The 16721-nt window shown below is 35.6% G+C and overlaps 1 protein-coding gene across 1 annotated transcript in view; it reads right to left on the bottom strand.

Annotated features, from left to right (window-relative positions):
- Nucleotides 1-209: 209 nt before the first annotated feature.
- Nucleotides 210-16721, bottom strand: part of LOC308658718 (phospholipid scramblase 4) — a 40020-nt gene continuing 23508 nt past the window's right edge. Inside the window, exons 4-9 of the mRNA XM_081311565.1 lie at nt 12921-13156; nt 9967-10009; nt 8730-8956; nt 5105-5266; nt 3105-3263; nt 210-356 (exon numbers count right to left, since the gene is read on the bottom strand). Of these exons, the coding sequence (XP_081167691.1) occupies nt 309-356; nt 3105-3263; nt 5105-5266; nt 8730-8956; nt 9967-10009; nt 12921-13156 (875 nt within the window). The 3' untranslated portion in view covers nt 210-308. The remainder of the gene's footprint in view (nt 357-3104; nt 3264-5104; nt 5267-8729; nt 8957-9966; nt 10010-12920; nt 13157-16721) is intronic.

Consider the following 16721-nt stretch of genomic DNA (forward strand, 5'->3'; position numbering starts at 1 on the left):
TTCATGTTCCCACATCCCAGGGCCACAGCATTAAAAAGCTTGTTTGTGTGTGCTTCCTTGGTAAATGGTCCTCACTTCTCAGAAGGAATTCCCAGGCCACCGGGTAGACAGAGTCTGAGCTGAAGCACATGTTCTGACTGTGGTCTTGGACTCACACTCTCAGTCTGGCTGTCAAAGCTTACCCCCAATACAAAGAATCTAACAAAGCAGAGACATATACTTGCAAATAATTGAGGGTTAACTGTAAGCCTAAGGCAGTTTTTTCCAATTTTTTGCATTAACCATAATTGATGATTGGCTGTGTCTCTCTATCTTGATGAGCGTTGTGGTGGAGACCTTTCAAAGTACATGAAGTCCTGAAATTGGAAAAAGAATCACATGTTGACAGATGGATAAGTACATAGATAATCACATAAAATATGTACACTATTATCCTTTATAATTTACTAGGGAACTCTCCCATTCCTGTTACGATAAATACATCTAATGAAATCTTTATGAAGAGGAACTTTATGTTAACAGCAGCAATTAAAAATTTGGAAATGTGGTAGACAATAAGCTTTCCATTTCCAGTAGTGATTAACAAAACTTTATCATTAGAAGGAGGAAAAACTTAATAAATCTGAGGATGGTACAACACCAGGAGTAGAATGACAGGCACTGAGAACTGGGAAAAGGGCATTGGCTTGAAGCTATTGATTTCACTAAAAATCACAGAATGAGTACTAGGAAGTAGTAAGAATGATAAATAATATGAAATGATGTAAAATCCATTGAATGCCTAATATCTTCTAAGCACTCTCCTGACTACTTTACTTATGTGATAGCTAATATCCACATCCTTAAAAATGTAAATCTTTTTATCTCTACTTACACATGAGGAAACTGAGGATCTCAAATGCTAAATGCTTTGCAAAATATGTACCTAGAATGTGACAGAGACATAATATAGTTCTTGAAACACTGGCCAGAGCAATTAGAAGAAAGAAATTAAAGGGATACAGATAGGAAAAGAAGAACTCAAATTAGCACTATTTGCTGATGATACGATTCTATACCTACAAGACCCAAAAAATTCCACCAGAAAACTTCTAGAACTAGTAAATGAATTCAGCAAAGCAGCATATAAAATCAGCACCCATAAATCAAAGGCATTTCTGTATATCAATGAGAAATCCTCTGAAAGGATTTCTATGCCATTTATGACAGAATAAAAAAAATAAAATAAAATACTTGGGAATCAACTAAAGAGGTGAAAGATCTCTACAAAGAAACTACAGAATGCTAAAGAAAGAAATTTAAAAAGACCTTAGAGATAGAAAGATCTACCTTGTTCTTGGATAGGCAGAATTAATATTGTCAAAATGACCATACTACCAAAAGACAATAGAGATTTAATGCAATTCCACTCAAAATCCCAATAACATTCTTCATACAAAGAGAAAAAGTAGTCATAAAATCGATCTGGAAAAATAAGAGATCCAGAATAGCTAAAGCAATCCTTAGCAGGAAAAATGAACCAGGAGGCATCAATATACCAGACCTAAAACTATAGTAACAAAAACAGCACAGTATTGGCACCAAAATAGATTTATAGGCCAATGGTACAGAATAGAAGACACAGAGACTAACCCACATAGTTAGTTATCTTATATTAGACAAAGGTGCCAAAAACATACATTGGAGAAAAGATAGCCTCTTCAACAAATTGTGCTGGGAAAACTGGAAATCCATATACAACAAAATGAAATTAAACCTCTATCTCTCACCATGCACAAAACTCAATTCAAAGTGGATCAAGGACCTAGGAATTAAACTAGAATCACTGCACCTATTAGAAGAAAAAGTAGGACCAAATCTCCATCATGTCAGAGTAGGCCATGACTTACTTTATAATACTTCTATAGCACAAGAATTAAAATCAAGAATCAATAAATGGGATAGATTCACACTAAAAAGCTTCTTCTCGGCAAAAGAAACAATCAGTGAGGTGAATAGAGAGCCTGCATCTTGGTAGCAAATCTTTACCCCTCACACATCAGATAGAGCACTAATCTCTAGGATATATAAAGAATTCAAAAATCCTGATAACAAAACAAGAAATAACTCAATCAATAAACAGGCCAAAGAACTGAACAAAAACTTTTCAGAAGATGATATACAATCAATCAACAAATATATGAAAAATATTCAACATCTCAGCAATTAGAGAAATGTAAATCAAACTACTCTAAGATTTCATCTCACTCCAGTCAGAATGGCAGCTATTACGAATACAAGAATACAAACAACAATATGTATTGGCGAGGATGTGGGGAAAAAGGCACATTCATACATTGCTGGTGGGACTGCAAATTGGTGCAGCCAATATGGAAAGCAGTATGGAGAATCCTTGGAAAAATGGGAATAGAACCCCCATTTGACTCAGCTATCCCATTCCTGGGTCTATACACAAGGGATTTAACAACAAGCATACTACAGGGACACAACCACATCAATGTTTATAGCAACACAATTCACAACAGCTAAACTGTGGAAGCAACCTAGATGCCCTTCAGTAGATGAATGCATAAAGAAAATGTGGTGTATATACACAATTCAACATTAAAAGAGAATAAAATCATGGCATTTGCAGGTAAATGAATGGTGTTGGAGAATATAATGCTAAGTGAAGTTAGCCAAACCCAGAAAAAACAAATGCTGAATGTTTTCTCTGATTTAAGGATGCTGATTCATAACGTGGTTGAGCGGGAGAAGCATGGAAGGATTAGATGAACTCTAGATAGGGCAAAGAGGAAGGTGGGGAAGGGAGAGGGTATGGGGGGGAAGAAGGATGGTGGAATGAGATGGACATCATTACCTTAAGTACATGCACAAATGGTGTATACTTTGTGTACAACCAGAAATATGAAAAATTGTGCTCTATAAGTGTAATATGAATTGTAATGCATTCTACCATCATATAAAAAATTAAAATAAAATAAAAAAAGAAAGTGGCACAGACAGAAATGGTCAGTTTTGAAGTTGATTCCCTTTCTACTGTGCTACGCTGCTTCTCAGAAGGAATGAATCCTTTGGGATAAGTCAAAAGACAAAAGACTCACTATGAGGAAGCAAGCTCCAAATATCATGGCTTTCATCTTCACATCCAGGTCCAATGGGAAGTGGATGTCAAAGTGGTCAGCATCTCCCATGTTGGACAACAGACCATTCCACTTACGGATTATGCTGCCAATGCTGGACACACCGTCCAGGGACTGGACCTACAATGACAAGAATGTGATTTGATGAGGATTGAAAAGTATTAAAGCACATGTCTCAGTCTTCCACACACCGCAGTTTATGCTGTGATAGCATAAATTCAGGCAGGAGAAGAATAATCACATAATTTCAAATGAGGATATTATAGCCAAGAAGGATTACATGTTTTAAAACTGATTGGAAACTAAATTGAAATATATCTTGCAATCCTCAGGCGACTGCTCTTTCCTCATCTTCTAGTTGAGCTAGCGGGAGACCTTGTCAGAGTGAGATAGGAATTTGGGGATACAGGAAAAACAAGAGAGACTGAGAAGCACCTAGGAGCCTTTGGAATTCAGGAAACCCCCTGAACCTTTGAAATGCAAAACAAGCATTCCTGAGCAACCCAGTCCAAGACTTCCTTCATTCTTGCCCATGTTCTCCTGCAAAAATGATGTCGTCATGATGACAATACTTAAACGTGGGAAAACTGGCAGGATATTGTGTAACTTCAGACTTTACCTCTAATCCAGTTCCTAGCATCTGTACTTCTATAAATATCAACACCCTACACCAAGCAGTGCTGAATCTCCCTCTGGAGATGGCTAGAAATCTCCCTTGAATGTGTATTTCTTACTTTACCCTAAAAGATGCCACTACCCTGCAATAGTCTGCATTCTTTCTTGAATGTGTTTCTGCTTTCCTGAGTAAATCTGTGTCTCTGACTGGTGCATGCTGAAATTCTTTCCCTTTATGTGTGCCAAAAACTCTAGTGTCCAGAGTCAAAGTTCCCATCTCTGGGAACTCCTTTGGTGACTGTGATTGGAATTGATCATTGAATTCTTCTCCATAGAACAAAGGGGTGTGAATTGGGAAATGGGAGAGACGTAAGAGCAAAAGCAGATTCATAATACTGTCCATTACTTGTGGCTTGAGCTTTTGGGAGAGAAATCCACCCTGCCTAAATATACATCAGGATGCCAAAGGGGACCCTGGCTCTCACCACAGGGAGTATATGTGAATGTCCCTTGGCAATAGGAACAGCCTACCCTGCAATTTGGCTTATCTATATTTTCTACAAAATTGTCTTTTATAAGTAAGTAGTATTTAATGATATAAAGTGAGAACTAGGGGAAATTTATTGGGTATTATAGGAAACACATAAGAGTAATTTCAGTAGATGATAGGTTGGATTGAATTCTGAGGCCTTTAGAAATGACTCTATATGGAGTTCAGGAAATACTCTAGGAATTTCCTTTGTCATATTTGGTGATAATAAGCAATTATTTTGTAAACCCTGTGATAAAAGTGAAACAAAAGGATTTTTTTCTTTCTTGAGCAAAAGTTATAATATAACCTATGAGGAATTTTATCCATGTTGTCAGTGTTATCCATTTCTTGAGGGTGCAGATAGACATCTATCATACCCATAAGCCATTGGCACAACTTGGAGTGCACTACATGTTCTGTGTTACGTTGGACACTTGCATTAGAATCTATATTCCCATCTTGGAAGTTCGTAGGAAAAAATGGTCAAGTAAATACAACCAAGAGCAGAAAAAAAAATGGATTAGGTCAGATTACTAACTCTCAAAAGTTTTGATGTTTTCAATGATTTATTTTTCTTTGTCAAGTACAAAAATAGAAGCAGGGATTTGGGGGAGCCAAACAAAAAGCATTTCACATTTTGGAAAGTATGAAGTAATCTATTCATAATGACTTGAAAATCATTGCCTGTCAACTGGTTAATGAACACCTTCTTCTTACTCTGTAACTCATTCACATGATAAAATTGTCTAAACAAGATCATTCCAAGGTCTATTAGAAAAAAAAATGGTAGAAACATTATGTTCACGGCATTTACCTCGAAAACAGAGTCGGAGCCACAGCCATAGGTAGAGCAGGGTCCGCGCACTCTCAGCACATTCTCTTTCTTCTCATTCTGGATGCTGTAGACGGCTCTGCACAGGTTCCAGTGTTCTGCCACAAAGCCAATTGTGGCTCCAGGAGGACACTGCACCTCCAGCTACGGAGGCAGCAATCAGGGAGGTCAGGAGGGTGGACACAGACCTATGCAACACGCATGCCCACAGCCTAGACATGCTCCTGCACTGAAGGATCAGGGAGATTGGTTCTGGGAGAGGAAGTCTAGGTCTCCTGGGCTATAATTAGAGTTGTATTTTAATAAGCAGCCTTGTGGGATGAGGTCATGCTTCCCTTTGGGACAAAGGGCAGGCTTAATTCTGCTTTCTTATAAGAAGGCCAGCTGTTCAGGCTCAGTGTTCCTAAACTGCCCCCATGCAGCATTGCTTACATACACAGCTTCTCCAAGTCAACCCGTAGACAGTGGACAGGGAGAGGGCGGGGAGACCAACCCCAGCACACTGATGCTCATGTTGCTTGTTGTGCTGTATCAGTGTCCTTTGTCTCTGATCTAGGAATCTCATATGTCTTCTGACACAATGCATGAAACAGTAATAAGCTAACTTTTAGATTTTTAAGTCAGATAAAAGCCAAATTTCAGACTTGTTCATTATAACAAAAAAAAAGAAAAGGAAAGAGGCATTCTGAAAACTGTATGACAGTGGCTCCCTCATCTCCAGGTATATGTTCCAAGACCCCCAGTAGATGCCTGTAAGCACAGTTAGTACTGAAACCCATAGACACTATATTTTTTCTTAAATATAGATACCTATAATAAAATTTAATTTATAAAGTAGGAACAGTAAGAATGTTAACAACAATTATTAATAATAAAATAGAATGGTTATAACAATACTATATATGGTAGTAAAAGCTATGTGAAAATGGTCTCTTTTAAGTGCCACAGGGCAGGTGACATATACAGCATGGATACGCTGGACATGTTCCATATCCCATTGTGCTACTCAGAAAAGCAATTGAAAATGTATGAACTGATTATTTATGGAATTTGTCATTGACATTTTCAGACCACAGTTGACAGCAGGTAACTGAAAGAGCAGAGAAACTGAAATTGCCAAGTGAAACTGCAGATGCTGGTGGAGGAGGGGGACTACAGTGTTCCAACAGCAGAGTGCATAGGTGGGCAGATAGAGCCATTTTTAAAGAGAGTCTTAAAATATTGCCCACTCTTTTGCTTTATTTAATTATCATTACAATATTCCTTTGTCAAACAAGATCTTCCTACTTAATAAGAGTTATAAAGATTTCCAAAGTGAAAGTTCTACTATTTCTCTGGTTGAATATGTACCTTTCTAAGAATTCTGGGAAAGGACTATAGAGAACATAGGACAGGACCAGTTTCCTGCACTGTCAAATTAAAATACTATCCATGTACATAAAGTAATACTTAAACACAAACATATAGGTTTGATAGTATTGTAAAGGAATATCTCATGTAAGTTTAAGCCTAAGATGTCATCATATCAAAACAGCCTAAAAATAAGTCACTTAAAAAACTCATACCAGGGGATATTACTCAATCATAAAAGGAATGAGGTAATCAATCTGGGTAAAACCTGCTAATCTTGGTCGCATAATATAGGGCTTTGTTTTGTTATATAATGTTTTCTTTTTTAAAAAAAAGATTAATTTATTTTATCCAATACATAAAAATGCAAAAATTGTACGTATTAATTGGGTACCATCTGATGTTTAGGTTCACTAATACATTCTGTAATGTTTAACATTTTAAAAGTCTTGAAATGCCAAAATAACAGAGATGTAGAACACATTCATGTTTTGCCAGGAGTTAGAGATGAAGAGGAAGGAGGGGGAGGAGGGTGGTAATAGAAGAGAATTTCTGAGTTAATGGAACTGTTTGGTGTCTGTATTGTGGTAGTGGATACAGGAATCTACATAGCTGATAAAACTGTACAAACAAAACACACAAAATAAATTAAAAAATAATAGATAAAATCTAGATCGTGTTATGGGACAAAGTTCCATAAATTGGGCTGCTTTTGGTTTTGATTTGCTTTTCTCTATCCTGGCTTCTTGTAATCTCAGAAGACTGCATTTATAGGCTTTGATTTAAAACCCAACTCATATATGTGAAGAACAATGCTTACCATATCCAAAAGGGAGGTAGAGATTCATTCCAAATATAAGGCTCTTATCACAAAAATAATAGTTACAATGGTGTATTTGAGAATCGTAGATAACATTCACTGACAACTATACCATTTGCCAGGTTTTGTGCTCAGGAATTGATATTTATTTATCACTTGTCCCTTATAACAATCATCCTGTCAGATAGGTACCATTAACATCTGTGCATTACAAGTAAACTAAGGCATGGAGCAGGCAGTGGGTAAATTAATATTTAGTAAATATTGATCCTTAACCTATAATGTAAACATCCAAGTTATTCTGTAAGGTAGTGCCTACCCAGAATATGAATCAGAGACTCAAGAGGTTCAGTAAATTGTCCAGATTGATGTGGGCTAGACTATATGGGCAATGACCAAACAGACTCTATATCCTGTAAGAAATGCTTCTCCCATGGGGAAGTCCCAACTCTGTACCCATTAATAGTTGCCTAGCATAGCATATTTGGCAACACAAAATTGCAATCCTTATACAATGTAAAAGTGTTCTCTTTGGTTCCCATTTTTCTTGGGCAATGTACCTTGTCTGAGAATGATTATCTAGATGTTAGTAACCATTCTTTAACTTGTACTCATCTAGGGTCACTTTGACCCACTTTCCTTCTGCTATGACTATGGAAAGTCCCATGAGAAACTCTGAATGAGAATGAAAATATGATTAAGGACATTGCATTGTTTCGCTAATGGCTTTATTTAGCTTCTGTAACCCTGCTTGCTTGCTTGTTGCTATGCCAACCTGGATGCTTTTTTTGTGGGTTTTTGCTTTTAAATATCCTAAAATGTTGTGAGTCAGGGCTGTTTCCTGCAGAGACAGTTTGGGTCCTATAGAAAGCAGTCAGACAATAAAGACTCAAATTTGGATAAAGCTGGGGGACTTGGTGTGATTTCTAAGCGACCTGTCCTATAACAAGTGGTGTATATGGAATTCAAACTCTAGTTGGCCTCTCTCTAAAACTGCTTTTCTTTTCCCATAGCAAACGACAATCCTAAAACTGCACAGATAAGTAACCAAACCATAACTCAGCACTCTGGTTCCAGCTGCGAAGGCACTTCATTGATTTAAGCTGCTCCTTCTGTCTCCAGAAAGGTGTGAATTGTGATGGGTAGTGTAAAGATATTGGCACTCCCTTCCATTCTAAAAACATCTGTTATTCTTTGCATTGCCTTATGCAGAAATATGTAAGTGTGACTACTGTCGATCTCTACAAATTCTCCAATTCAGTAGACAGAAACTTAGAATTGACGTCATTGCCCAAACAACCTTAATTTGTCCTTGACCTGCCAACTAGCACTTGAAAAGCATGAACTAAAAAAAAAAAAAAAAAAAAAAAAACAGGTTTCCCTATATGGTGGAGGCTGGATCAGGAAGAGACAATGGCTGAGACTGCCCTTCTCTACCTCTTGCCTGGCTGAGGGGCAGCAGAAGCAGCAGCAGGTGCATCGGAAAGGTCTCTGCATCGTCATGATCTCTTGTCCCATGAAGTCAATGACCCTGAGGACAAAGGGCCTTAGCGTCCGATAAGCATTCCTGGTGAAGTCATCGGTGTCTTCATTTACGATGTAAACCATCTGGTCTGCACTGTTTTTAATATCATATCTGTTATTGGTTTCGAAATTTGTCATCTCTGAAAGATAAAATGAGAAAAATATATTAAACTATAATCAATTAAAATGGACCTCAAGAAATCTTTGTTTAGGGGGAAAAAGAACTCTTTTTATAAGTATTTTAAGTCATAGATGGACATAATTCCTTTATTTATTTTATTTATATGTGGTGCTGAGGATCAAACCCAGTGCCTCACATGTGCGAGGCATGTGCTCCACCACTGAGCTAGAACCCTGGCCTCTTGGTTTAGTATTCTTAGGGACTTAAAGCAAAACAGATTTGTAACAATTTCAGGTGAAATATATTCAATTGATTAGAAGGCCAACAAAATCATTCATATGACCAATAAGTATTAGTTAATTTTGAAAATTTAGAACATTTCCTATATTCAGTATAAAATAATTTTAAAAGCACTTCTACATTAAAGCAAATATGAAAATAATATTCCTGAGATATCTGAAATAAATAAATTACATGTTAAACTGTGAATTAATCAGCTCAAGAAATATGCTGAAATGACTAGGGTCATTACTAGTTACAAGGAAAGTCAGAGGTTCTATGTGGTGGCCAAGTCAATATGCAGAGATAGAATAGACAGGTCAGCCATTTGAACAGATAGAAAGAGAACAGGCTTGATCTTGACTGTGACCATTTCTTTCCACTTCCAATGCAAAGATTCAGAACTCAGTAGATTTAGATTCTGTCCCCAACATTGCCATGATTAGATAACTGTGGGGCTCCTGGCTAACTTATTTGATCTCCTTTCTCCTTTTATTTATCAATGAGAGGTGAATATGGAGGATAAAGTTTAAGTAAAAGGTATAACACACTGATCAGATAAAACATAAATCCTTTTCAAACCTAAGAGCTTATATGATGAATAAATAAAACTATACAAAATAATTTGCTTTATTGTTTTCTTGAAGTCAAGGTAATAAACCCCATCAATGTAAAAAAGGAACTAGATATTTGATAATGCAGATTTTCCCATGATCAATACACTGCTGAACACAACAAAATTATACATACGTTCAATGGGCTCAAAATGCTGAAGAATGTGTATGTTGTCCAGCTGTGGGAATAGAACAAAACAATTAGAATGTAGAAAAATATCCAATCTATTTAGCATTAAAAAATAAAATGGTGAGACAGGTATCAAAATATATCAAGTGATATCTGATATATTTATTCCACTCAATTTAAAAAAAATCTTTTTGAAATTGAGTGGAATAAAAAAAACTATCAACTGAAATTAGTTTATCTGCATCTGATCAGAAGAATATTAGCAGAGATTTCCAGATAAGAAAAACACTCCTCCAGTTCGACTTTATAAAAAAAAAAAAAAGCTGGCTGATACATCAGAAAAACATCCCATTGCTATAGTAACAGCATCTAGAAGAAGATGTGTTTACATAGATTTTTCCTAGATCAGCTTGTAATTACCTGTCTCTCTGACTTGTCATCCATAGATGTGCCTCTTAGGCAGTTCAGGGTGAGTTGACATGTTTCAGACACCAGAAGGAATTCTCTCAGTGGCTTAGAGCAAAGGAACCAAGGGTGAACCTCCCCAGGGGTCTTCATTTATACATTATTCCTCTGGTGCCTCTGGAAGAGGTTTATACACCAAAGGCTGGTCCACGAGAGCAGAAAGAGCATGAACAGGGCTTGGGGAGAGGAGAGGAAGCATCCTCACTTAGAGATATTACTTTAATTTAACTTAGAATCATTCTAGGCATAGAGTTTGATGGGTCCATTATCTGTTATAATTGATAATATTCTAGCAAAACAGAAGCAATCTCCTTGAGGACAATCATTATCTGTGCAATTTTAGATCACTGAGATCATTGACCATTCCTAATCCCTGAGCCCAGAATGTGCCTGGAATGCTGTATTTCACTAAATATTCATCAATATGTTAACTGGGGAAAAATATATGATTGCCATGGTAACATATAAGACTTCAGATAACTAGGTGTGAACATTTTGTGGTATGATTAATTACATAGGGTGTAGAAAGATATAACTGATTTTAGTTAAAATCTTTTTCTTATATAAAAACCTCAATCAAGTGATGTGATCTAAACATAAAATGTCAAAAAGTAACTACCGATATAGATAAAATTTCCATTTAAAAAATCCATGATATTAAAATGCAGAATTAAAAAGTAAATATTCATTCAATGGTGAAAGTGTCCATTGCAGAGAAAAATATTCTGAGAATTAGATGCTTATGAATGTGTGGAAGAAGTTTGCCCAGAAAGACACTATGCGGGAAAAGGAGATATTTGAGCAGTTGGTGAAGTCATTGGCAAAGCCAGTATTCTGGAAATAATGTGACCCTGCTGTGGACTATTATGGAGTCTTGGTAGTCTTGAAAAAGCATCATACAACCTTCACGTGAGCTCTCAAAAAGACAATAGAAAAGCAACTGACTCTATGTCTTGTGCTTACTCACAAGGGTGTCTTTAATAAACACTAATACAGCTGTCATCATCCACTGGGTACACCCTGTGTACCAAAAATATCAGGGATATAACAAGCATTATCTCATTAAAAATTCTCACCACAACCTCCTAGAGTGGCATTAGGAAAATTATTCAGCGTTTTAGTTAGTAGGGAGTAGATATGGAATTAAAGACCAGGTTTTAATAAAACCTTGTTTTATTTGTTTCCTTTTTTCAAGTTTTTTAAACATATAACATTCCTAAAAGGGAAAATTGAACTCATAAAATATGCTACTTTAAAGTCCATTACAGTGATAGCAGAAACTGTTCTTCTAATACTTAAACAAAGCCAGACAATCTTGAAAGAGACATGACTCCAAAAGATACTGGATTTCAGAGAGAAATTTCTTTATTTTTAATCTAGTATAGAAATGAAGGTGTCTAAACTTGATTCACTGTAAAACCTTCATAAGCTTTTGAAGTAATGCAGGGGTTTATGCCACCATTTTGAATGACTGGGTTTGTATTGTTTTTAATCTACTCAAACAGTAATTGAATAAAAAATTTGGCTCATGTACACTTCAACTTTTCCTGATCTTACTGTATTGACTTTCATACATTAACATTGTAACACTGTACTGGTGGTTTTCAACACACAGTATTAACAGATCCTTATCAATATGTGGAATTGAAAAGAGAAACTGGCAACTCCAAGAAAAACTCAGTTGACTACCTGGGAAGATACATGCTGGATTGGGAAGGCCTTACTTATAATATATTTCAACACCTTCTTTTTTTCAAAAGCAAACAAGAGTCAAACGATTCAGAAGAAATTTTACCATTAGTTTTATCTTACTTTCATTAAGCAGGTTTTTTGAGTTTTTGACACAGGGCTTTAATCAATACTACTTGTACAATTTACACATTTCCCCAGTTTCTTTAAAATGATTTTTATTACAGAATTGTAATTATTTGTAATATTTGGGTTCCTTTTGACAAATTATACATACAAGGAATTTTATTTCAATCCCCCCTCCCCACCATTTTTGCCCTAATTTGTGGTCTGAGATCTTGATGGCTCCAGAATGCATATTCAGGTAGAAATTTGGGACTCATTGTCTCTAATTATATGGAAGGGACCTCTGGAACTTGTCCTGAAGCAATACCCTCACCTTGGAAGTCCCCTATTTTTATTTATATTGTATCTGGGAGTGACAGGAAGGGTTAAGAAAAATAATGGGTAATGAGCAAAAGCTATGGGCCAAGGCACTCAGTAATTTCCCCAAGAGGCCATATGGAATATCCAAAATGTTAATCTGATTCCTTTATGAAGGACACACTCATCCCACCAAAATCATCTATACTCACTGTTCCTCTTCCACATTTCTAAAATCATTACCAGCTTCCTACCATTTCAATAAACAAGGCTCTGTCATCACTGAGCAGCCCCTTCATCCAGTCTACTCAGACTTTTGTCCCTTATTGGAGCTCCATGGTCACACACTTCATGGGAAAACAGTGCAGAGTTGGGTGGAGTACCTGAATTAAGTATTCCAGGCCAAGAGGGCAGTTTGGCATGGGTAATGGCCGTGGCATCCATGGAACTGGAACAAGCTGACTGGGCCCAGGATATTTACCAGGCTGATACTGGATAGGATGGATACTACCAGTTGGTTGGTACAAGGGAAAGGCGCTGGGCAGCTGTGGACTGTAGTATCCCATAGGCAATCCACCTGGGTAGCCTGCAGGTGGAGGGACAGCAGGTCCAGGGGGTCCTGGGTTAAAAAACAAATGCAAGCATCATATATCACTAACACTTTAGAATACTGAAAGCGAGTGTGATTTATTTATTTTTTAAATGAAGATAAAATGGACTATGCAACATCTTCCTAAAAATAACATGCTGTGCTGGGCCAGATGGTGCACACCTGTAAATCCCAGTGACGTGGGAGGCTGATGCAGGAGGATCACAAATTTGAAGCCAGCCTCAGCAACTTAGCAAGATCCTCTGCAAATTAGTGAAACTCTGTCTCAAAATAAAAAATTAAAAAAAAAAAAATTAAAGGAGGACTGGGGGTAAAACTTAGTGGGAGATTACCTATAGGTTCATGCCTAGTACAAAAAAATTTTTTTTATTTCATTTTCTGAGTGTGTACCATCTACCAACCATGTACTAAGGGGATTTATTTATATATTAATTCATTTATTTCTCTTAAACGTTATAAGGTAATTATAAAAATAAGGATGGAAACATGAACATACTAGCCTCAAATGCATTAGATTTTCTCTTTGGAGATAATATACACACTTCATTAGTTCTCATAGGTTAGTCAGTACAAGGCCTAGTAAATAATTACCACTCTAAATTTTTATTGTTATATTTGTTATTTTTTAAGTTTAGAAATAAAGTAAGTTTTATTTTACTTCAAAGGGATGGTCTAATGACCATCTCTTTGTTGAACTTTGATTCAATCACAAGTTTTTAAATCCTCCTCTAGATCTCAGACTCCCCCTCAATTGTGACATTATTTAAATTTCTTAAGCCCCTTGTTTCAGGATTTGGGGTTTCTATAACGGAATATCACAGACTGAGTGGCTTAAGCAATAAGCATTTCTTTCTCATATTTCTGAAAGCTGTAAAGTCCAAACTCCTGTGCCAACCTGATCAAGTCTGCTGAGAGCTCACTTCCTGTTTTCCAGGGGCCGCCTTCATGATGTCTTTCCATGGAAAAAGAATCCTCCCTCCTGGGTCACTTCTTAGAAAAGCATCAATCCCATGATGAGGACTCCACACCCAAAACCTAATTACTTCTGAGAGATTCCAACTCTGAGCATGATCACCATGGGGATTAGGGCTTCAACACGTGAATTTAAGGGGGACACAAACAGTCGGTCCACAGTACTTATCTATCCACCATTTCTCCCAACTCCACCTTCAAAACAGAACTGATGAATTTTGTCTTTGTCACTGTAAGTCAGTTAAGGGATCTGGATTTCCTTAAAGAGATACAATATTTTATTAAGAGTAATGAAGATGATGAATTACCATATATCAACTGATGTGTGACTTTAGGATGTTTTTATTATACCAAAGGTCTAAAATCAAGAATTTTAAAAAATAATTGTCATTAATAATTTTTTTCATTTTTTTGCTTTCCCAATTTTTACAATTAATTAATTAAAGTCTGCAAGTAACTGAGCCATGGTTGCCTATCAAGATATGCAACAGATTCTTCTAAAGTTTTATAAACTTAACTGAAATCTCATTTGTATACATGTTTATATTTATGCCCATATTATATAGTATTGACTACCCCACCTCTGTAGCAACCTTGGAAATTGCAAACTGTAAGTTCTCTAAATTTTTACTCAAAATTGTTCAAGATATTCTGAGTCTATTATATTTCTATATATTTTTTTAGAATTTCTTTGTCAAGCCTACTGGGAAACTGGTAAAAATTATATTAAATCCGTAGATCAATTTGTGGAATATCACCATGTAATGATATTTAACTTATCAAATCTACAAACAAGGAATTCCTTCCCATTTATTTAGATATTATTTCAACAATGTTTATAATTTTCATTGTGCAAGTCTTGTAATTTCATTAAACTTAATCCATATTATTTTTATTACTTCATTTATTTGAATCAGTTGTTGTCACTATGTTGTGCAGGCTGGCCTTACACTCCTGGTTTTAGACAATCATCTGCTCCCATCCTCCTGAGTTGCTGGGACTACTGGCACATGTCACCGTACTTGAATTATTTTATTATTTTTAATGTTACTGTATGTGGAATAATATATATATATATATATATATATATATATATATATATATATATATATATATCCTGAAAATAGAGATAATTTTGCTTCTTGCTTCCAATACAGATGCCTTTTATTTCTTTTCCTTGCCTAACTGCCCTGGCTAGGACCTCCAGTACAATGATGTATAGAAGTACCAAGAAAAGGGCTGGGGATGTGGCTCAAGTGGTAACGCGCTCGCCTGGCATGCACAGAGTGCTGGGTTCGATCCTCAGCACCACATAAAATAAAATAAAGATGTTGTGTCCACCAAAAAATAAATATTAAAAAGTTCTCTCTCTCTCTTAAAAAAAAAAAAGAAGTACCAAGAGAAGATGTTTTGTCTTGTTCTTGATCTTAAAGGGAATGTTTTCAGTCATTACTATTAAACACATTGTTAGTTGTGGGTTTTCTAAGATGATGTCTATCATTCTGAAAAGTTCCTTTTTATTCCTGACTTGTTGATTGTTTTAATCATGCAGGATGCTGGACATTTTCAAATGTTTTCTCTGTATCTACTGATGTAATCTTGTGTTTTTTTCTCCTATATTCTATCAATAAAACATAAAATTTGAGTAACTTTCATACGACAAACCAATTTTTCACCCTTAAAATGAACTCCAAGTGTACTTCCTTTGTTGCTGGACTTGGTTCCCCAGTATTTTGTGGAATACACCTGAATCTATTTATGGAAAGGTTGGTCTGTGGTTTTGTCTTTTGTGATGTCTATCTCATTTTTCTAGCTTAATAATATTGGCCTCCTAGAATGAGTCCAGAAGTACTAACTATTCTTCCAAGGGATTTGTATCAAATTTTTTTTTATTAAACACTTAGAAGAATTCACTAATGAATCCATCTGGGCCTAGGCTTTATTTTGTAGGAAATTTTTAAGTTATTAATTTAATCTCTGTACTTGTTATATAGGTCTTTTCAGATCAATATTAAATCATTTTAGTAAATTTCTATTGCTTGTATCTTGGGTAAAATGGAATTTGTACATTTCATCTAGGTTTTCTGATTTGTTGGCATAAAATTTCATAGTATTACATTATAATACTTTTAAATTTCTGCAACATTGGTAGTAATATCCTGACTCTCATTTTTAAGTGAAGCAATGAGTCTTTTATTTTTTTAACCCTTGGTCAAATATGATTTAAAATTGCTTAATTTTTAAAATTTTTTTTCAAAGAATTGACTTTTGATTTTTCCTATTATTCTTTTCTCTATTTCATTTATTTCTGTCCTAATCTTTATTATGCCATATTTCTTGATTTAAGTTTCTTTTATTTTTTCTTTTTTTGGCAGAAAATTGAGTTATTGATTTGAAATCTTTGTTCTTTGTTGAAATGTGTTTATAGGTATAGATTTCTGAGTAATACTTCAGCTACATCTTACAAATTTTGTATACTGTGTTATGTTTTCTCATTTCTCTTGAGATAGTTTTATGCTTACAGTCACTTTAAGGTGTTTTTAAATATCCTCATATTGATTCACTTTTCAGATTTAAATTTCTCAAATTTCCCTCCATTATT

The sequence above is a fragment of the Spermophilus citellus genome (genome assembly GCF_964194105.1).
Source record: "Spermophilus citellus genome assembly, chromosome: 10".
In the NCBI taxonomy this organism is placed as follows: Eukaryota; Metazoa; Chordata; class Mammalia; order Rodentia; family Sciuridae; genus Spermophilus; species Spermophilus citellus.